The sequence below is a fragment of the Danio rerio genome, chromosome 23, assembly GCF_049306965.1.
Source record: "Danio rerio strain Tuebingen ecotype United States chromosome 23, GRCz12tu, whole genome shotgun sequence".
Classification (NCBI taxonomy): domain Eukaryota; kingdom Metazoa; phylum Chordata; class Actinopteri; order Cypriniformes; family Danionidae; genus Danio; species Danio rerio.
Window position 1 is genome coordinate 45,416,796 of NC_133198.1, and position 22,886 is coordinate 45,439,681.

Here is a 22,886-nt window from a genome sequence, read left to right on the forward strand (position 1 = left end):
ATGGGGAGAACGTGTAAACTCTGCACAGAAACTTTGGCTGGCTTGATAAGGACTAAAACCAGTAACGTTCTTGATGTGAGGCAACAGTGCTAACCACTGGGCATTTTCCTTCTAGGAAAGGAGGAGGAGTATGGGGTGGAAGGGGGGATTCTTCAAAACGAAAATGACTGTGATATGGAGCTTAGGATATTTACAGTGGCTTAGGAATCGTCTGATTGGTGAATTATAAATTGGATAATGCAGGGCCAGCCGCATGCAATCATAAGCACGTGATCCTCTTGAAATTAGTTTATGAATAAACTAAAATTGACAGTTTGGTTTATTTGTTATTTCTCTCTATTATGTAAAGCCTTTAATGCAAGTCAACTGCTATGTAAGAGAAAGTCTTACGTCTGATTCAGGGCTTGACAATAACACCCCCCAACCCCAAACGCGGGTAGATTTATGCTGTGGCGGGTTAGACAGACACCTTAACTAGCCTAATTTTTAAATTGTAGTTTTGTTAAAAGCAGGGTTCGACAATAAGCATGACCCAATATTTGTGCAAATGTGCTTTAAGAATCGAAAAGCAATATGACTAACGAAAATCATTTTACAATTACTTAAAATAAGTAATTTTGACAGTGGAGCGTCGCTGTTTGATTTGTACTCGTAATCAGGTCTTCGTGTCTGAGGTGAAACTGTATTTCTTGTTTGTAAAGTACACCCATCGTAAATTCATCAGTCATGTAAAAACACAAAGAAAACTTCGTATCTGTGTCTGTTCTAATCGCAGATTTTGTAATTGTACTCTAGTAAAATTACGAGTGTTTTGTTTTCCTGTGCGATTTTATGATTACAAATGCGTGAATTTTATTTACGCACAAAGTATTTACGACAGTGATTTTATTACATAAACCGCACCAGGAACAAAGTGCAACATTGTAACAATTTGAACCCCTGTTTCAGAACAAGAGAATCGATTCACAGGTGTGAAAGTACTTACAGAGAATAATCTTGACGGCGCTGTGAAAACACTTTTTAAAAAACTTTAAGCATAAATCTCGTCTTTGCTGTAGGGCTGCACAATATATTGCAAAATTATTGTTATCATGATAACAGTACATATTACAGACGTGATAAATTATTTTTATTCTATGCATTGGTTATGCAAATGATGAATTATACAACAAACTCAACATTGCATATCCTGCGATGTGACTGTTGTGAATGATCACATTGTGAAATCGATGCTGAGCCGATATATTGTGCAGCCTTCACCTGTACGCATGAAATCAGCTTGTTAAACATGATAAACAGCTCTTACCTAGACACAACCAGAGGCAAAATCAGCATCTTCAACATGCGCATCAGCAGCTCTCCGGGAAACTGGAAGTACTTGACTTCCTGGAGGAGAAAACAGACACTGCAGTCAATTAAACATAGACCACCAGATACAACTTTCTAAAAGGGAAATCAGCATTTATATTCCAGTGGATTTGGCCTTTGGGCTTCTTTTGTCAGCTGTTTTTGCAAGAACCCTCAGGCTTTAGTTGCCTCCAAGCACTGCTCAATGCTTAGACTGCAAAAAAGTGATAATAATGGTAATAAGGATCTACAGGAATCTTCTGGAATGCAGAATGTATTTCAGTGGCCATACAACAAAAGTAAATTAAATTAGTTTCCAAGGCTTGAATGTTAAAATAGTGCCAAATTCAATAGGGAGGAAAGTCAGGTTTTAAAGTACAGGGTTTCTTTAATATTAAAAAGTTTTATAGTGTTGAAAAGCCACCAGACACCCAGAAACTCTTATGAATCACTTCTTAAATCAAACACACAGGGTTACTAGGCATACTGGTTTCCCAGTGCTGAGTGCAATGATCTGAGCCAACAAATGTAGATTTATTCAGGTTATCAGGCAGACAAAAAAAAAAATAAAATAAAAAATCTGAAGTCACAAACTATATGAAACTTGGCCCTTATATTAACAAGACTGTATCATTATCATTACAACAGTTAAACAAAAAATTTTCCACCACTTTTCAACACAGATAATCAAATCTCCATTTGTAAATCATAGTCACTTTCTCATCCACTTTCTTTCGGATGAGACGTTAAACTGAGGTCCTGACTCTCTGTGGTCATTAAAAATCCTATAGCACTTCTCGTGAAAGAGCAGGGGTGTAACCCCGGTGTCCTGGCCAAAGTCCCTCTATCGGCCCTTACGATCATGGCCTCCCAATAATCCCCTTCCACCGAATTGGCTCTATCACTGTCTCTCCACTCCACCAATAGCTGGTGTGTGGTGAGTGCACTGGCGCCGTTGTCCTGTGGCAGCCGTCGCATCATCCAAGTGGATGCTGCACACTGGTGGTGGTGTGGAGATACCCCCCCTCATGATTGTGAAGCGTTTTGGGTGTACGGCCATACACAATAAATGCGCTATATAAATACACATTACATTACATTACACATTACATTACATTACATTACATTACAAACACACAGGGTTACTTGGCACACTGGTTTCCCAGTGCTGAGTGCAATGATCTGAGCCAACAAATGTAGATTTATTCAGGTGGCAAAAAAAAATTTAAAAAATCTGAAGTCACAAACTATATGAAACTTGGCCCTTATATTAACAAGAATGTATCATTATCATTACAACAGTTAAACAAAAAATTTTCAACCACTTTTTAACACAAATAATCAAATCTCCATTTGTAAAGCATAGTCACTTTAGAAATAGATTTCAGACCTCCTAGTTTTTTTTCAATTTTTGTGATCTCTGAATCCAGTGCAAAATCAACAGTCACAATTTTTGTGATCCTGGAAAATTCTTCATTTAAACGCAAAATAATTTATAAATGTAAATTCTTATAAAACATCTAATTCCACTCTATATAGTCAAATGATATTTAAGTTTGCAATGAATTGTTTTAGATGACTTATAGAAGTTGCATGCGCAGTGTGTGTGATCTATTTGAGTGTCTCGAAAAATTGTCTCGCCTGCACCCTCAATCCAAACATTACAGGGAATTCCATGTAAAGACAATTCAAAGATGCCATTAGACATTCTGTGATGTAAATCAAATTAATATTACTGCATCGGATGTTTCATGCATTTGATGCACTTCAGAATGCAAAAGAAAGTGAAAACATCTAACAAACAAATGAAACAGACAGAAAAGCAAGCAGCTTGTAATGATGAGGATTGGTTCAAAGATGACGCCGTTGGTTGAACATGACGGAATTGAAGGACATTGTTTGTGCTTTACATGTATGGCTGGTATTATGATGTGCGTCAAATCAATAAATTATTTTGCGTAACTCTTTCCCTGCTGTTGACGAGAAAAAATGCTTCCTGCTATTGACTAGTTTTACGGCAAACCATGTTTTAGGTGTATTACGGCAGAGAAAGACCTAACGCCTGTCCTGAGTGAGGTACATGATGTCAGATGCTCCGGGGAGTGAAATCTGAGAAAGAGAAAGTAAGATCAAGGGTAAAAATAAGAGTTATACAACCTTACTTTGGCTTAGTCCCCACCCTTTCAGATCTTGTCTTGACAAGAAACCAAAATAAAGAAGCTTTATGTTTAGGATTTGTGTCTTTGTTTTAGATTGCACACCTAACATAGTAGGCTACCTAATATGGTAAATTAGATATCATATATATATATTTTTTATATTTATATTAGTGGTGGGCTGTTATCGGCGTTAACTTGCTGCGTTAACTCTTTTTTTGCGATATAAAATATCCTCATTAATCTATTCTCAAAGTTGGGTTGGGAGCTGAGTCTATTCTACGCAAGCTATGATGACTTCACCTTGATATTTTAGCCCAGATGTATAAGTGACCTGTGAGCCAGACTACACTTACATGGACATCTGTAATCTAGTTATTTGCCTTAATAGACAATAAAACAATAGCCCCTTTCACACATACAGACCTTTCCGGAAAATTACCGCCAATTTTCCGGAAAGGTTGTATGTGTGATCAGGCCCTTTTTGAAAATACCGGTAAATTCGTTCTGGCTATTTTCCGGAAAGAGAAGTTGTAACATTACCGGCAATTTGCCGGAATGCTGCTCTGTGTGAATGCAGAAGGAAGAATGCCGGAAAGAGCACATCCACGTCTAGAACGTGCTGACGTGAGACGTCTACTTTAGCCAATTAGAACAGTCAGGCGCATTCACTTGCGCGCAGTTTATGAGAATAAAAGCCTTTGAATATTTTTCCTGACACATTTAGCTGCTAGATGTTAGTCAGATCACGTTTCTATGTTCCTTCTTAATGCTAACTGTGTAAATAAGTATCGATAAAATGTTTATGATAATCCGTTGTTTGTTTACTGTCAAGCTTTGCGTGTGCCCTTGAGCGCCCATAGCGCCAGCACACACACATATCATAAACATCTCGACATGCGAAAGTGTTTCTCTATGTTTTCATTGGAGTTGTACTCAATACTGATCCATCCGTAGAGTTTGTAATGTAGTGAAATGTTTATAAACACAAGCGCAGCCGTTTAGAGGTCATTTCTGGTTAATGATGTCAGAATTTATCGGCATTTTGCGATGGATGTGTGAATGCTCTTTTCCGGAAAAATTACGTAACCTCCTCGCCTGTGTGAACAGCGCTTTTTTGATATACCGCTAAAGTCGTTCCGGAAATTTTCCGGTTATTTACCGGTATCACTGTGTGAAAGGGGCTATTATAAGGAGTTTACTTGAAATGCTTTCATGTAGGAGTTTCCTGTAATTTTGGGTGACTTGAACTGCAGTTCGGCAGTTTCACATTTCCTCATGAACATTTCATTCATGCCCCCGTGACAAACTGGGGTATTAGACTCAAATAAGGAGTGAGGACTGGTGAGAGTGTTGTGGAATTTATGGAATGCACGCTGAATGCAAAGAAAAAATGTCCGCGTTTCGCGATGCGTGTTTGTGTGTGTATGCGGTCCTTTACTGACAGCCGCGTGTGGATTTTGACGGAAAATGTCAACAACATAAACCTTTAAATTTAGGAAGAAATAACAAAACTGCACAAATACAATGGGAGGAAAAAATAAACAAAACAAATGCAACAGAAACACAAATAACTTATCAAATCAAAATAAAACATTTAATAAACAAATACACATTTAAATCAAATCAAAGTGTGAGTGTTTGGGTGTGCATATAGTGCGTGTGCAATATGCTTTGTCTTGTTTTCCCATATTTACTTGAAGCAAAACATTCGTTTGTTTATTTATTTAAATAGCTTTGGTGTCAGAAGTAAAGTTATGGAAATTGAATGGACTTATTGGGTAAAACAAGACCACAGTTTCTGCCAATAGTCCAAAAATGAGTCGAAAAAAAAATTACTTGTTTTATGCAGACTCAGTTCATTTCCATTGAAGCATTTTGATTTCTAAAAGCAAACGTTTCTTGATTTAAGAGAGTATGAGAAAACATGACAAATTTAATGAAGAAGAATGTCTTTTTAGGTTTTACAGTACAAAGTTTAAAATTGAAAGCTTTTACTTTTATAGCAATGAAAAGCCACCAGACACCCAGAAACTCTCTAACAACACAAAGGTTATGATTTATTTCAGGGTTACTATAGTAGGCATACTGGTTTATCGGGGCTAAGTGTAATGATTTGGGCTGGAACAACAGATGCAGATTATTTTTTTATTTATTTAATTTAACGTTGTCAGGCAGGCAAGAGTCGAAGCTAGAGCAGGCAGTACTGTAGACATAATCCAAATTTTAAACCAAGAGACAGGTAAGAGGGTCGAGTTGGGCTGAAAACAATCAATAAACAGTAAACAAATAAAGGGTCATAAACGGAGCAAGACAAGACAAGGAAAACACTTTGTAAAGTTCACAGTGGAAACAAGGCTCCGCAATGGATGTTCTTATGTGTTTTATTGGTGGTTGGCATACAACATGCATTACCGCCACCCGCTGCTTAGGAGTGTGGGCCATGGTCACACATGCAAATAAACAAATAAAGTCCTACATTTCTTGTGTATAAATTCTTTTCATTTAGCCATTTTTCAAATATAGTATTACAAATTTTATACAGTCCTTATCTGATTTATTTTGTAGCAGATTTGTCAAATTTAACTTCATTTGAATTCTTTTTCAAGTGTCAAATTAATGCTTTCTGTCCACTATTGTACCGTGGACATTTCACATTCTACTATGATCACATTTTCCTGTCTGATGTTCCATTTCATACGATCACGAGAAACTGATACTTTGACCGTGTCGACACAGATCCTTACCCACAAGTGATCTGAAAATACTGCACCGATGCATGATCCGAAATGCCCAGGTCACTTGACTTAAGTGATTTGAAACACCCAGGTCATGTGACCTAAAGTGATTTGAAACATCCAGGTTAGAGCTGCACAATTAATCGTAAAAAGATCGTGATCTCGATTCGACCCCCTAGACGATGTTAATCCAGCATTTCTACGATTCTTTCAACCATAACTTCAGGTTCAGGAGAGAAGCAATGGTGGCTGCACAAGTCTTCACATGTATGTTTTACATGCGTTGTTCAGCATGTGGACACCTCAAAATAGTGTTGAAAGAGGCACATGCTGAATTTATATGATATAATTCACCCCCAAAACTGTCATTTCTGTCTTCATGTAATGTATTTGCGACCGCAAAATCACACGTGACGTGAGCTGACCGTCAACTATTACGGAGAGAACGGGCGGGCGCGCCTCTAAATGAAGTCTACTTTAGTGAACAGAACCTGCATAAGCTGTGAATAACAGGTAATAAAGTTGTAAACAACATTTAGTTTGTGGCACAGAGTGATCGTTTGGGAGCCGTGCGGGAAGTGAACCGCTCTTAGCAGTAAAAATGAAACCGAAAGCGCTCAGTGTTGCCAGATGTAGCTGACTGATTCCAGCCCAAAAAGTATCCAAAACCCAGTCTTCTGTATTCACGAAAATCACGATGTTTCTGTGAAATTCTATTTCTACCATTCTATTAAATTTAAAGTCTTAAATTTGATGCGATGAAACATGCAGAAACCCTGTTTTTACCCAGACATTTAAAAAGAATATATTTTAGAGCAGTAATCACAATAATGTCAAACCGTGAAACCAGTGATATTTTATCCAAGGTTATCATACCGTCAGAATTGTATACCGGCCCATGCCTAATGTGAGTGTGATTGTGTAGATATATTTATATATGCGCATACATGTATGCTTTTATCTGAATATATATTTGTTGTTTATTTGGTTTCATTTGTCTATACTTTTTTTTTAATTTGGTTTATTTTACAATGCTTGTTTGTTGATTGTGAAGCACTTTGAGTTGCATGTATGCAGGAAAAGTGTTATACAAATAAAATGTATTATTATTATTATTATTATTCATTCATTCATTCATTTTTCTTGTCAGCTTAGTCTCTTTATTAATCCGGGGTCGCCACAGTGGAATGGGAAACATCCACACACTTATTCAAACACACACTCATACACCACTGACAATTTAGCCTACCCAATTCACCTGTACCACATGTCTTTGGACTGTGGGGTAAACCAGAGCACCCGGAGGAAACCCTCGCGAATGCAGGGAGATATTATTATTATTATTATTATTATTATTATTATTATTATTATAACAACTTTGGAATAGTGTGTATATGAAATGGTGTGTATATAGTCCATGTAAGCAATAATGATGCCCTTCAGCTCTGTGTAATCAGGTGAACTGAAACAGGTGTGTGACTGCAGGGCATTAAGGGATTTGTAGGCCTGGGAGTGCACTCCAGCCATTCTTTTGGCACAGAATTTCAAGCCATTGCGTTAGAATTTGCAACGTCATAGACTCGTGTCATTTATCCAAGTGTGCCGCAAGCCTACGTTTGAGTGAAGGTTTCGGCCGTTAGATCGCCCCCTGGGGGCTGGCTGCAGTACAAGTCATAAAGCCCGCCTCCTCCGTGTTAATGAAGGAGACTTGAGCCCAAATAAAAAAAAAATATTACACTTGCAATAAAATGTCCCGAAAGATAGTTCTGGTCGATTAAGGCACTGGTTATTGTGCTGAAATAGGTGCAGATCTTCATTTTTGTAAACAGTTTGTTTTTAGCAGTAATTTAATGCTGGGCGTGTCATCGTGATTGACAGCTGTGATTGACAGTTTCTCAAAGCGCGGCGTCTGAGCTTCGGCAGGAGACTGAAGTAGACTGAAATGTTATTATTCGATTTCTGTGTTATTTTACCATGACAAAATGAGTTCAGCAGTAAACTATAGTTTCTGACATACATGATCCTGGTGGAACACTGTTTATTCGCTAAGTTCAGGGCTTTTTTCGGGCTTTATTAGTTTGCTGATACACGCCTAGCCACCCAGATAGCAAAACACAGTTCCGGCTAGATTCTCGCCTGCCGGAGACTTATCTCTTAGAGCTCAGACTGACTAATGTTACCTCTGCTGGACCTACTCCGGATGCCTGGACTCACTGCCCGATTCCAGCCCGAGTCAATCGAGCCAGATGCGGCGGCCGAGCGAGCCGGTGCTGCCGCATGCGAGCCGGAATCAGCCCGCGACGCCGCGAGTAAGTTATGCGCTGCGGCCTGGAGCTGGCGCGATTGAATATATAAAACCCTCATATTTGTTAACGTTATTACATCCATTTGTGTTGATATGACAGCAAACGCATGCTGAGAAGTTCGGGGGGCGTAGTTGATTTTACATAAAGCGTTTGATTGGAAGCTCGACTCTGCTCATTTTCGCGGCTCCTCCTCTGGCTCCATCAGACAGTCCTTCTGCGCATGTCTGGCTCCAATTTCAGCAGTCTTTTGCGACAGTTTGTGCCCGTCAAGCAGGCGTTTTGCCCTCAAGGCGTTCAATGGGAAAAAGGGCTGTCGCGTCGTCCATATTTTTTACAGTCATTGCATTTATCACTGTCTGAATGATTTTCACACACATTCCCTCATGACGCGTGCATGGACATACAATCTTCCGATCATGCTATCTCGCACCATGTACGTTCGCCTTAAAACTGAAGAAACTGCCCAGTGATAATGCCCAAATCTCTCTCTCTGCCTGTCAGTGGTTGGATATTTGGCCTGTGGTCAGAACTCTGAGAAAGCCTCTTTGCTTTAAGCTCTGCCTGTTTTGTTCAGTGCTGCCAGAGCAGAGACATTAATCCATCTTAAAACTCCATGGACTGCTCACACACACTCACACAAGCACACTTAATAGTTGTGTATATGTATTTACAGGTCTTTTTGGTTCATCGCTGACTAAAAACAGCATTTGGCTCTTTTTTTTTTTCACTGCATGTTGGAACAGTTTGTAACAGGGGCAGACTGGGAAAGCATTTTCCACCGGGCTAAAGTTGCCGGTATTCAGGTGGGTTGGGGGGAGGGTTGTCAATTAATTTTGGTTGCCAGGAATTGAAGGTTGTCAATCCATTCCGATGACAGGGAGCTACATTCACGAAAATGTAAAGGTCTAAATACAAGAGAATCAAAACAACACTGACAGATTTAGTTTTAGAAACCACCTAAAGTTACAAATAATGACTCATCTAATTAGTGATCCTGTAATGAATGTCAACTCATCATTTACACTTCTCTAAGCGTGGATAAAAGAAGGTCCAAAAATGACTAAATCATTCATCGTAAAGCCGGTGGGATGGAGTTTTCAGGTAACAGTGTTTGCCACTGAATCTACACATTTTCAGCACGAGATGTTTTAACGTTATTTAATCCTTCATATATTCGTCACGATGCTGTCAATCGTGTAACTGACACCGCATTCACCATCGCTAAAGATCATGCATTCACCAAAATGAAACTATTGCAGCTCTTGAAAAGACCGGTATTGCTATTAAGAAAACGCATGCAAGTAATAAGTTATGACAATATCATCTGTGCAGTATCAGACACAACGTGAGAACAGCACAGTTAATATTGTTAATTCAGTTCATCTCTTTCACGTTAAGCTGTGCGTGTAGGGCCGGTGAGCGCATGCAGATTTTTGTTTATTTGTTAGTTTTGCTTAGGGTTGATTTCAAATGCAATAAATCTGTTAATATAAAACAGGTAGCAACTGTACTCTTAATTTTTGGTGGGTGCGACTAAATTTTTTAAGTTAGGAGCACAGTTGCTACCAAGAAAAAAGGGTAATTTTGAGTCCTAAACTACGTCAATGACGATGCCATCGTCCATCACAATGTTTCAAATTAGTCATCATACGATGCCAAATTGCCCATCGTTGCCATCAATGGCCCAAGTTGACATTGCCCATTCTATTGAGTGTGTTAACTTGTGACATTGGGAGTTAAGAAATTCAATCCAAACAATTATTTTCTTAACAAAGCAGTTTATAATCTTTAAATAATGCACTATACAAATAATCAGAATGTAAATTCCCTTTGAAAGATTTATCACCAAGCACTGATTCACATTCAGTTTTTCTACATTTTAATAATTGAATTTTAGAAACCCTCTCTCATTCCTCTCATTACAATTGTTGTAAATGCATGGGTAAAATTAATAAATATACAGTATAATAACAGTTTGTTGGTGGCAAAATGAAAAGAAGGCAGATTTAATCAATGGAGATGGAATTCAAGTATCATAATTTTGCATCTGAAAGCAGTTATTTGTGCAAAAGTATCAACCTTTTAGGTCTTTTCAGCTCTTATGCATAAACCGCTGCTTGTATGCAAATAAGATGATATAATCAATGCATTCCTGTTTCCATTTCGGTCCAAGTTTGATGCAAAATGCAGTGTCCTTCAATGCAACTCAATTTTACAATGCCCTCTTTAAGAATCTCTTGAGTTTCCCAGGCACGCGAGCCAACTAAACAGCTCTTTTTTATTTATTTATTTTATTTATTTATTTATTTATTTTTTGCAGAACTATGGATGATGACATTGAAGAAAAATTGATTATAAGTGGTTGTATAGAAATATATAATGGCACTAACGTTTTCCATTGGAAATAAAAGATTCATTCATTCATTTTCATTCAAGAACGATGAGCATATTAGCGCTGTACAATTCTTTTTATTGACTATAATAGGGGTGTAATGGGTCACGGTTGATACTTGATTCATACGGATCACAACCTACAGTTCGGAACACATGTGACCTGTGAACCAATACATTAATTTTTTTACTGGTAGATCAATCCTAAATTTGTAATGATCACAGAAATATCGCCTCTTGCATCATTCAAATCACATAAATGAAAGCATTTAGGCTTTTCTGTAAAGTATAGTTATGATGGAAGAAGTTGTGGTGGGTTTCTTAGGTTATTAAAGGTGTTTTCTGTCACTACTTGTTTAGCTTGCATTAATACATTTAGTTTAAGCTGCACGATTAATCGTTAAAAGATCAGGATTTAAACACCCACGCAATATAAACGATGGTTGTTTGCATATATTTATTAATCCTTCCAATTGCTGCAGTCAAATCTGTGTTTAAAAAATGCACAAATCAAGAAAGAGATCCAGTCTTTAGTTTGCAAACAGTTTAATAATACAGAAATAACAGTCTGTAGTTTAGATAAACCACTGATGTTTATGGTAAATATTAAATCACCATCATATGCATTTAACTTGACACTTAAAAATGAAAGGCATCAATTGTAGGCAGCAATGACATTATTTCACGAATAGGTGGCAACAATCATCCATCACAATATGTCCCTGAATAATGCTTTAAAAATGACATTCTTGCAATAAAACATGACGTTTTTTGAGTGAATAACTGAATCATTTATTGAAAATGAGACTAAAAATAAATATAGGTTGTACAAATGATAATTTAGAGTTATCAGCAACATTAGTAGTTACTGAATTTTTCACAGTACTGAATATTTAAAAAAAAAATGTATTCAGCTCATTATTTCTTCATTTAATTTTTTTATAAAATTAAAAGTTTTAAGTTTGTTAAAGCCAAAAGTGTCTTGCAGTGTTGTTTTTTTAATAAATGGAAAGCAAATTACATTTGTCTCCTCCCCTTTTTAGCTGATTTCAAAAATGGTCCAGTCCGGGACTTAAAAACCATCGTGATCTGAACAGGGATATTTGTGATCTGTACACAACTAACTATAATAATAAATCTGAAATGTTTTAAACTAATTCACTCTAAATAATCAAGTTTACTGTGACTAAAATGATCCGATTGCTCTTCATTTAAAATCTCTGTACACTTTAAAAAATATTTGTTAATTAAAGGTTTCCTTATTTTGTGATTTACAAACAATGTTGTCTGTTCATTCACGGTTGTAAATCGCATTATGGGATGTTGATTTCTGCTCTGACTTTGTTGAAAATTCAACTATAGTTTAACAAGACAAACTATAGATTATAATGCAGATTAACAAAGCGAGTTTTATTGACATTTTAGTACATTTTAAAACCCAACAGTAAGCTTTATCAAATTAAATGAGTGCCGTTAACTCAATGTAATAAAAGTCATATTCTACTCAATTGAAAAGAGTTTTAAACTCTGTGTTGAAGGTAACAAGTTAATTAAATATCTCCTTCAACTTAAATGGAGTAAGTTCACAGAACTTGTATAGATTCATTTTTTTAACTCAAACTGCAATCGGTTTCATCAAGCGGTTCGAGTTGCCTTAAATTATTGTGTTTTTCAATACTGAATTGGTTTGAGTTCTCTTTATTTATTGGGTTTTACTTTTGTTACACTGGGCTCAAAGATGTTAACATTGAGGGAGACAATATGGCGAAATATAGCCCAATTGAAAATAACAATCAAAATATCAGTGTCAGTATGTTCAATCAGTGTGATAAGCAAGTAAATGGATGTGTTAAGTGTTGTCAGTGATAGTGTATGGATGCAAAACAAAACATAAAGCCCAAATTGGAGCGCAGCTCTGCCCAACAGACAATGAACAGTGGCCCCAACAAACTCTCACAGAGTTTAAATAAGGGCAATGACCAGCATCAGGTGTGCTGAAGGCATGCCCTCTTACTTCGAATCAAACACACAAAACCAAAACAACACAGTCCTAAGACATTGCTCAAATTGCTTAGTTGGCTCAAATGAATTAAGTTCACAGTACTCTTTAGGGTACATTTTTGAACTTAAATGGTTTGTTGCAATCGGTTTCCTCATGGTTTGAGTTACCTTAACCTATCGGGTTTTACAGTGTAGTCTGAAATAATATAATGGATAAGAAGTATTAGATAGAGATGTAATTGTGTAAAATAACAGAAAGCGTACTGTCAGTTAATTACAATGTTTTGTACGGTAATACAAACCACCAACCCAGACAATACATCACGTTTTACTATATATAATGTCATCTTTTTAAACTTTTCAAGGTTAAAAGTTGTTGGTAGAAAGATCAAGGTCCCATAATGCAACTCAAAATCATAAACAAACAGAAAAATAAAAACATGAATCCTAAAATATGTCAAACTGGATTTATTGATTTCTTTTATTAAATAAATGCGGAGCGCTCAGCACTGAGTGTAAATTGCACACTCAACTTGTTATAAAAGCATGGAGCTTCCATTGACAACAACAGAAAAATAAAATGCTCAGCAGAAATGGAGACTCATCAGACCAGGCAACGTTTCTCCAATCTTCAATTGTCCGATTTTGATGAGCCTGTCTGAATGGTAGACTCAGTTTCTTGTTCTTAACTGAAAGGAGTGGCACCTGGTGTGCTCTTCTGCTGCTGTCGCCCATTAGCCTCAAGGTTCAGAGTTCAGAGATGCTCTTCTGCAGACCTCGTTTGTAACGAGTGGTTATTTTAGTTACTGTTGCCTTTCAGCTGGAACCAGTCTGGCCATTCTCCTCTGACCTCTGGCATCAGCAAGGCATTTGCGCCCACAGAACTGCCGCTCACTGGATATTTTCCCTTTCGGACAATACACATTAGAATCACCATACAGTATAGCCTATTTAAACACCAAATCGGCTCTCCCCCCTTTTTCTACCACTCTATATACAGAAAACTTTTTCAGTATCCTCAACAGTTCTCTTGCTGCAGATATCAAAAATACCTTTGTTCCTGTTCAGCAGACTTTGTCAATCTGCATTTTACAAAAGTAATGGCTCCTGCACGGAGGCCAATCATTTCTGAAGAGGAACAACCGCTGGGAAAGAAAATAGCGAATCAGTCCTCAAAACTTTCTTATGCTCTTGATGCGGTATTACAATGTTCTCCTTCTACGTGCCCGGATTAGATCACTTTAATTAAATTGGGAGCCACTTAAGAGCTTGGTCTGTGATTCTCGATGCAGAAATGATGAAAGGACACTACAGGATGTTGTATTTTACAGACCTATAGTTTACAATGGAGCAGTGATTGGTGGTAATGTTGTAGGAGGAAACATTTATCCGTTGATTTTTGCGAGTAAGTGGCTCATTTGTGTGCAATGGCAGAGACCAGATGCCACACTTTTGTTCGTAATAAGGAACATTGTGTTTGTTTTTTTAATGGGTAAATTATTTTTATACTATTATACAGATGTGTCCTGCAGGACTGTACAATATAGTGTTCGAATGGGTTGAACTGTTTACATATGAGAGATTAAAGTAATGAACAGTACATATCGCTGGCATGTGATAGTTTATTTCATGCATTGGTTGTTTATCTAATTTTGACCAATCTGATGAGTCCTTGCTATCTTTAGCCCCGCCTCTCCAGTAGTTGCTGTTTTGCTGTCCGCTTGTTAAGTCGTGACATATCGGTGGGGCCAGATGGAATCTGCAGATGTTTTTTGCCATTTCTGCGGAGAATTTTGGGAAAAGTCTGCAGATTTCTGCTGAATTATTTTGGGAGTATCGTAACTAAAACCTTAATATATAAAAAAATATATATATTTAACTTTTATTTAATATTTAAAATGCAAATCCAATTAGATCCACTTTATTTGGTAAGCCAAACAGGTCTCTCATATCTCTACTAAAAGACAGAAAATATTACTTTACAAACCACATTGTACATGTATCAGATGAACATTTTTATATTAGTCAGTAATATTACTGTAATTAATTTAAAAACTGAATAAATATAGATTTACACACATTTACTCAAGTAAATAAACAGAATTGATGGGCTAAAAATCTGCAGAAATCTGTGGAAAATCTGCGGAATTCTGTGCGTGCAGATTCCGTGTGGGCCTACGTATTGATGATGTCCTACGTAAAGGTGACGTATCGGTTTCCAGGTCCAAGCCGCAACACATTTGAATTGAGAAAATATTTGTTTATGGCCACTTTTTAGTCAGATCACACAATTAAAGTCTTTGGACTTGCTGCATCACAAAACCAAAATTTTTACAATTTATATTATATATATAGCGATCATGATTTTCTAACGTATTACGGCACTTTGTAAACGTTTAAACATTTGATAACTCTCCCTATACAGTTTAATAGAGCACTTGAACCCGGAAGCTGCTTCGTGTGACGTCACACTTAACAAGCGGATTGGCTGGAGCCCAAAGCTGAACCCAGAGCTGAAAAGGCTGAAAATGACAATCTGAGTCAGAATATCCTCACTTATCCATAGTGTTCATTCATTTATTCATTCATTCATTCATTTTCCTCCGACTTAGTCCCTGATTTGTCATGGACCGCCACAGTGGAATGACCCGGCCAATTATTCCAAACGTTATTTTTGCTTTAAATTGTTGAGCGTCATCATTAAGAGAGAACAATCTGAGACTGAAAAACATCATCAAGACACTTCAAGAAATCTACCGAGATCCTGACTCATTAAAAATCCCATGGCACTTTTCGTAAAGAAAGGTGTAAAGCCTGGTTTATACTTCTGCATTAAGTGATTGGCGTGACCCACATCGCATGCATCGTGCAACGATGTGCATTCATACTTTTGTGCGCTGTTTCTGTTGCTCTGCAGTAACCCTTTTAAAACGCTAGCTGACACTGATATGGTAATGTTCCTCTATGTTAAGTTTCTTCGCTGGTCTTTTGTTTTTTCAGAACGCTTCCTTATTGTACAATTGGTTTAAACTCATTTTTTTGAGGCAGGAAATGGTGGATATGCAACAACTTTAACCGTGAGGTAAACACAAAACAAAAAAAAATTATCTGGAGCTCCTTTACGGTACTCCACACTTGTAAACAATCGCTTCATCGGGCTTGTGGTGCTTTCGGTCCCACCCACATTCTTCAGCGCCACCAAGCCGACTAATCACACAGCTTGTGCTATGCGTCGTTGCGATGTGTAGTTAAATTTTTTAAGAGGTCTGCATCAACAGATAGCTATGCTTCTACGCGTAGGCCGCGCAGTAGCATACGCATGCGCTTGACGCAGAAGTGTAAATCAGCCTTAACCCCGGTGTCCTGGCCAAAGTCCATTCATCGGCCCTTAACCATCAAGGCCTCACAATCATTCCCATCCACCCAATTGCCTTTATCACTGTGTCTCCACTCCACCTATTGCTAGTGTGTGGAGAGCGCTCTGGCGCCGTTGTCATGTGAAATTCATTCACATTTTAGGACTTTTTAAGACCCTGTGGATACCCTGATCCATATATCTCTGCAATGACTCATAACTTCTCAATAAAGTCATCTGGATTGGCAAAGAAAGCGTTCTTGCAGGACTCCCAGAGTTCAACAAGACTCTTTGGATTCATCTTCAATGCCTCCTCCATCTTACTCCGGACATGCCCAATAATGTTAATATGTGACTGGGCTGGCCAATCCAGAATCATGGGTCCAAGTGGGTTCAAGTAGGTCTTCTGCAGTATTTGTGATGATTGGGATGCAGTTAAAGAGATGATTCAACTGAAAAATCCAACTTTTCAAAACAAACTTAACAAAACTTTTCCAAATGATCAACTAGAAGTCAAGTTATTATTTGTTGCTCTTACAACTGGAATCGACGACAAGAATTGTCAGGTAGTGTACAGTTACCCTTAAGGGCACATGGCAAGGAGTGCAAATCAGGTTTGTGCAGATGCAAACCAGTATATAGCGCAAAAAGCTTATAAATGTGATAAAGTGACGATGTCACAATATTGGACAGGTAGTGTGAGGTAGCTAACAGTTCAATGTTCGCAATGATGTGAAATATCGCTTATTTAAAATATTTAGGATGATTTGTTTCAACAGCACCTTTAACGTTTTGAGATAACCTATATGCTAGCAGACTCTAAACCATTAACAAAAATAAGTAAATAAAGATTAAAAAAAAAAAAAAAACAGTTGATCACCACCTTGAACTTGAGTGTATTTTGAGTTGGACTGCTGAACATATTTGTTATAATTGGTTTGTCCATCTTGGCATTTTTAAAAGCAAAACAAGAACAAGTCCTTCTGGTGCTCTAAAAGCCACTCCATGCAAGTTTTGAAGCACGCAGTTTCTTTGTTAGACCTTAAAAAGCCAATTTAGACAGAGTACTGTAGTGTCCTTGCTAAAAGGAACATATTAAGAGATGTTTAAGAGCTAAAATAAATAGTAAAAGCTCAACAATAAACAGAGAGGCTGAAGAATTTATGGGACTTTTTGGTTTGACAACTGGTCCACCAATGTAAAAACTTTAAAGGGTTATTATTATTATTATTATTTTCTTCTCTCTCTCTCAAAGTATTTTGAAAATGTAAACATGTTTTTCTCTGAGGTTTGGGCTTAGCAGTGATAAAAAAATTGTTTTGCATCCAATCAAAAATGTCAAAATGACTGCCTCTTGTCTCTCCCTAACAGAAGATTGTGCTGGTAATCAGAGTGATGACTAAAAGTGACATCAGTAATTAAAATTACACTGTATTTAGATTTTTTCCCAGCAGTTTTAGGGCTTATTTAAGTTTTTCAGTCAAAGTTTGAAAAAATTAATTAATTCATTTTATTTTCGGCTTAGTCCCATTATTAAATAGTGGGTCGCCACAGAGGAATGAACTGCCAACTTATCCAGCATATGTTTTATGCAGCAAATGCCTTTCTAGCCACAACCCACCACTGGGAAACACCCATACACACTCAATCACACACTCATAAGGCTGGCTCACACTACGTTTTTAAAAAATTTATTAATTGATTTTTATTTAATTATCATATTGCTGAACTAGTATGTCAAACTGCATGAACATTAATTGAACATGAAAGCCCTTAATGCTTATACACCCTGCACTTTAGACTTTGCGCCTACATCGTTAAAATAGAGCCTTATGTGTGTGAATGCAAGAGTTTATGGGTGTTTCCCAGTAGTGGGTTGCAGCTGGAATGGCATCCGCTGCGTAAAATAAAAAAAATAAAAAAACATATGCTGGATAAATTGGCGGTTCATTCCGGTGTGGTGACCCATGATTAATAAAGGGACTACAGCAAAAAGAAACTGAAATGAAATTAATATATAAAATTCATTCACAACAGCTGATTCAATTAAATTCAAAGCTAATGACTGGGCGTTTCCCAATACCTCCAGTACACTTGTACTCTTTGCATTTAACCACTCGCCTGCATGTCTAAGAGCCAGAAAACACCAAGTCAATGCCAAACAACTAGTGCAGATAAAAACCAACGGTGTTTTCGTTTTGCATCTGGACCAAAAAGTGTACACATGAACACATCAAATGGATGACCGTTGACTGAAACTACAGCTTGTGTTTTGGAAAACTGGAAGATGAAGTTAGATTGGATGAAGTTACTCAACTTTAAGTAAACCAAAAGTAAAGGCTAAATTTAATAACAAGTCTAACATCCTGACGATCGTTTCTAAAGTACAAACATCGCAAAGTTTTCTATCATTAGGTCACCTTTGGTCACCTGCATGAGTTCTGCCATCTAGTGGAACAAAGCCACTAATTTCTCCTGCAATCATTGAATCTGAAAATCAGCTGTTAATCATGTAATATTGTTCTACAACATAATGAAACTGGAAGCAGACTCATCTCAGAGCTATTGATGTCATGTTCCTGAAAATATATAGTGGATGATGAACAGACTGAATTCTAAGCTGATAATGACTTAAATGTCTGTCTGTTCTTCACTACATTCATGGTCCAACTTGGAAAAATTAGATTATTATCCTTTTTTGGAGATCGACAGACATGGCTTCTTTTTTCTTTTCTATTTTGTTGTCGTGATATAAAAGAACTATTCTGGTTCCTTAAATAGTCATCTCTTAGTGCTAAGGTAACACTTTAAAATAACTATCCGTTATGACCAGGGCTTTACATTAACACCCGCCAACCCGCCAAATGCGGGTAGATTTCAGCTTTGGCGGGTTAGACAGACAATCCCACTAGCCTCTTTGGCTGGTTGAAAATCATTTTTAAATTGTAGTTTTCCTAAAAGCAGGGTTCGACAATATAAGGATGATCCAATATGCATGCAAATGTGATCATAGAATCGACAAGTAAAATAATTGTGATCACGCGAGCAGAAGAAAACTAGTGAATACCGAATGAGAGAATGATCATCACTCGCGCTAACAGCTGATGTGATGCGCGCGACTTCTTAAAGACTTCTTATTTATAACTTATTTAATGCATGTTCCTGTTAGAAAACATTGTAAATAATTGGAAAACCGGCAACCGCAATCATCAAACCCTTGGGAACAACTGTGGTCGGAACCAAAGTTCACAGGTCTGTGTTCTCTGAACTCCTATCAAGCGGTGGACGTCTTCATTCTGAATGCTTGCCGCCGAATCACGTCATAGCTAATTACCATAGAGTTGACTTGATTTCAACTCTCCTCGACGCCCACGCCAGAGAAGACGCGCCGCGCCGCTCCTCGCCGCTTATCGATGCCGGCTCTCATTGAAAATGAACGACTTCCGGCTACTTTGACGCTCTCGCCGCTTTCGGTGTGAACGTACGGTAATGTGAAACATTGCTATGGAAGAGAGCATTGTCATCATAGGCATTATTGAATTACTTATCTATGAATAATTAATTAATTCATAACAAATTAATTATTTGTAGCCTACCGTTTCAACTACCTGACCTGCATGGTCTGTTTTACCTATAACCAAATCATAAATAAATAAAGATGTTATACACATTCTACCACCTGTCAATCACTTTTTCCGCAGGACTGTGGTATGAATAGGCAGATTGATCTTTTAATTATATGAATGCTACACCCCTGTCTGTGTTGTTTTAATGGCGTTGAAAAACTTGGTTGGTAAAAAAGGTGCACAGCCAACAGGAACCAACCAACAGTATCTGAGGTTTACGCTAAAATTACTAAGTACAAGCGTGAAAGCAAAAGACTGAAGCAGTGTACTGACGCTGTGACATGTTACCTGATAGATTCAAAAGAAAGAAGAGTCGTTAGATAGAGAAAAGATTAATTAAATATCACATTAAACAACTATAGTGAGACACGATCCAGCGATGCATCACTGATAAACTGTCCGACGTGCACTGCTCAAAGCATTCACTGAGCTGGAGCTCAGATGAGCACATGACAGTGTGTGTGTGTGTGTTCTTGTGATGTGCGTTTTCAGCAAGTGGTGCTTGTATAGTGTGGATGGAGGGCAGTTCAGAAATGCATACCATGATTTGTGTGAATATGTTTGCAAAATACAATATTTTTTGACAAAAATCTAAATGGTGGATGGCCAAAATGGCTGACCTGGGAAAATCAGACATCATTTGACTCAGCATGCTCTCTTTAATGTAAAGAGTTTTATGAGACTTGAACAGTGTTGAAGTTGAGAAAAAAAGTTTGAAAATAAGTTTGTGTCTCCGGACCAGTAGGGGACAGTGCACCGAAATGATGCATAAAACCTCAGACCAAGGTTCTCACAACAGGGCTTGATACTTTTTTTTTTTTTGCAGTTTTAGAGCACAGAACATACAAGGGCAGTAACAACATTATTTTAACATCCAATCAAGTACAATATAAGAAGAAAAAAAAATCTATTAAAAAAAACTACATTTAAGGCTTTGGGCTCTATTTTGACGGTACATGCGCAGAGCGCAAAGCGCAGGGTGCAAACACTTTCAGGGCATCAGAACGCATTTTTGCTAATTTAAGGACGAGAAAATCCGCTTTGCGCCGTGGCGCATGGTTTAAAAGGGTTGAGCTTATTTTCTTAATGAGTTATAGGTGTGTTTTGAGAATAAACCAATTAGAGTCTCATCTCCCATTCCCTTTAAGAGCCAGCTGCGTCACGCCATAAGCGCATTCGCTATTTACAGGACGCAAAGTAAGTCTAAGTGGAAAATCTGAGCATTTCACTAGCAAACAGTTAACAGTTAACAGTTTTTTTTTTTTTTAACAGAAAACAGTTAAACAGAGCATCTACTGCGTGAGAATGAGAGATAATGGATCTACTTTCACTTTCACTCTTGGATAGGGAAACCTTTATGCACAGACATCAATTAGTCTATAAATAATTAATTGTGTTTGTAAAGCTCAAATATTCGTTTCAAAACTATTTCTAAATTCAGTTCTAATTTCCAGCAAACGAATAAATGAACAATAATAACGAAGTGTGGTCAAAAACCTGAGTTATATCCTAAAACACATGCTGTGCCCCATATGGTCTAAAACCTGACAGGTGGGCAAATCTAAGCTTATTTTTAATAAAACAAATATAAATATGGATATTAAATAATACTGCCAATAATAATAACATTATACAAAAGCAAATTGTTATGAATGAACTGAAAAAGCCTCCAGAGATGAAGAAGACATAAAAGCAGTGAATTTTCATATTTATGTAGGCTAGAAAATAATGTTTTGTAATATTTTAATCCTTTATATTTATATCCTATATCTATTCTTATTATTTCCTATATATATCCTTAATATTTAATTTTTTTCATATGTAAAGATATTTGCCTATTGCTCTCTTGTGTGTATTAAGCAGTGTGTAAGCGAGGCGCAACTCTGTGCTGGAGTTTAGACTGGGTTTGTTTTGGTCTAATGAAAAATCTATTTTATTTTCTTAAAATAGCAACGTGCCAGCAGTGCACCTCAGAACGCCTTCCTTATTAGACCAGAACGCCTATGGGCGCACATATGAGCGCTAATGCATTTGCTATTTAAACAGCGTAGCGCAACGCCTCAAAATGACTCTTGCGCCAAGCTGAAACTACCAAAAGACTACTGCGCCGCGCCTTGCACCACATTGCGCCGGGTGTATGATAGGGCCCTTTAAAATAATTAACAGTTCTTTTTGCTCTGATGTTTCTTGTTTCTTTTATCGTGCATAGGTATTGCCTTTTTTAATTTTAAAGTGAGTAAAATAAGTTTTTTTCAGAGCCCATTTACATTTATGAATAAAACAATTTCCATATATTCCACATATTGAAGTCAACTGTATTCTCATAAAAAACATCTTTGAATTCCAATGCAATATTCGTACTCTTCTTAACAAAAAAGAAAAGATCACACCAAAAACAATTGTGTGTAAATACGATCTTAAAATAAATGAACAATACTCTCTTCTTTATCATTACAGAAAGTACATTTAAATAAATATCTTTACAAAATCTTGCAATTACCTGTTTTACAGGGTAAATACGATAAACAATTTTAAATGACACCTCTCTAACTTTATTCATTATACAAAAACGTCTGGAAATCTTTAAAGTTTCGCTCCAATACCCAATAGCTGAAGGAACATTGACAATCCAGCAAATCCTTCTAAAATAATTATTATTAAAAAAATTTTATTTTATATTTATACCTTACAATTTAAAACTAAAATCTAAATTTATATTTTGAACTAAATCATTTACTAATAATTTCTTAAGCTCAGAGGGAATACCATTACCATCATATTGACCTTATTCTCCGCAGACGAGCGGGCGCTGCCATTTGAATCTTTTTGGCACGAGACTTCCGGTCTCATTCACTTCCATTCATTTTTAGACATTAAAAACTGCTCGTTTCGCTGTTTGATGTTGCAAACTGATATTTCCTTGTTATATTTGTTACGTCCTTTTAGATGTTAATATTAAACTAGGA

The 22,886-nt window shown here is 37.1% G+C and overlaps 2 protein-coding genes across 14 annotated transcripts in view; one reads left to right on the forward strand and one right to left on the reverse strand.

Annotated features, from left to right (window-relative positions):
- The window catches only part of slc1a7b (solute carrier family 1 member 7b), a 144,853-nt gene that overhangs the window by 93,696 nt on the left and 28,271 nt on the right, over positions 1-22,886 (reverse strand). Inside the window, 1 exon segment of the mRNA NM_001190760.1 lies at positions 1,307-1,386. Coding sequence (NP_001177689.1) covers positions 1,307-1,386 — 80 coding nt within the window.
- Positions 1-22,886, forward strand: part of LOC100536524 (protein shisa-like-2A) — a 198,033-nt gene that overhangs the window by 39,774 nt on the left and 135,373 nt on the right. The gene's annotated exons all lie outside the window — the stretch shown is intronic.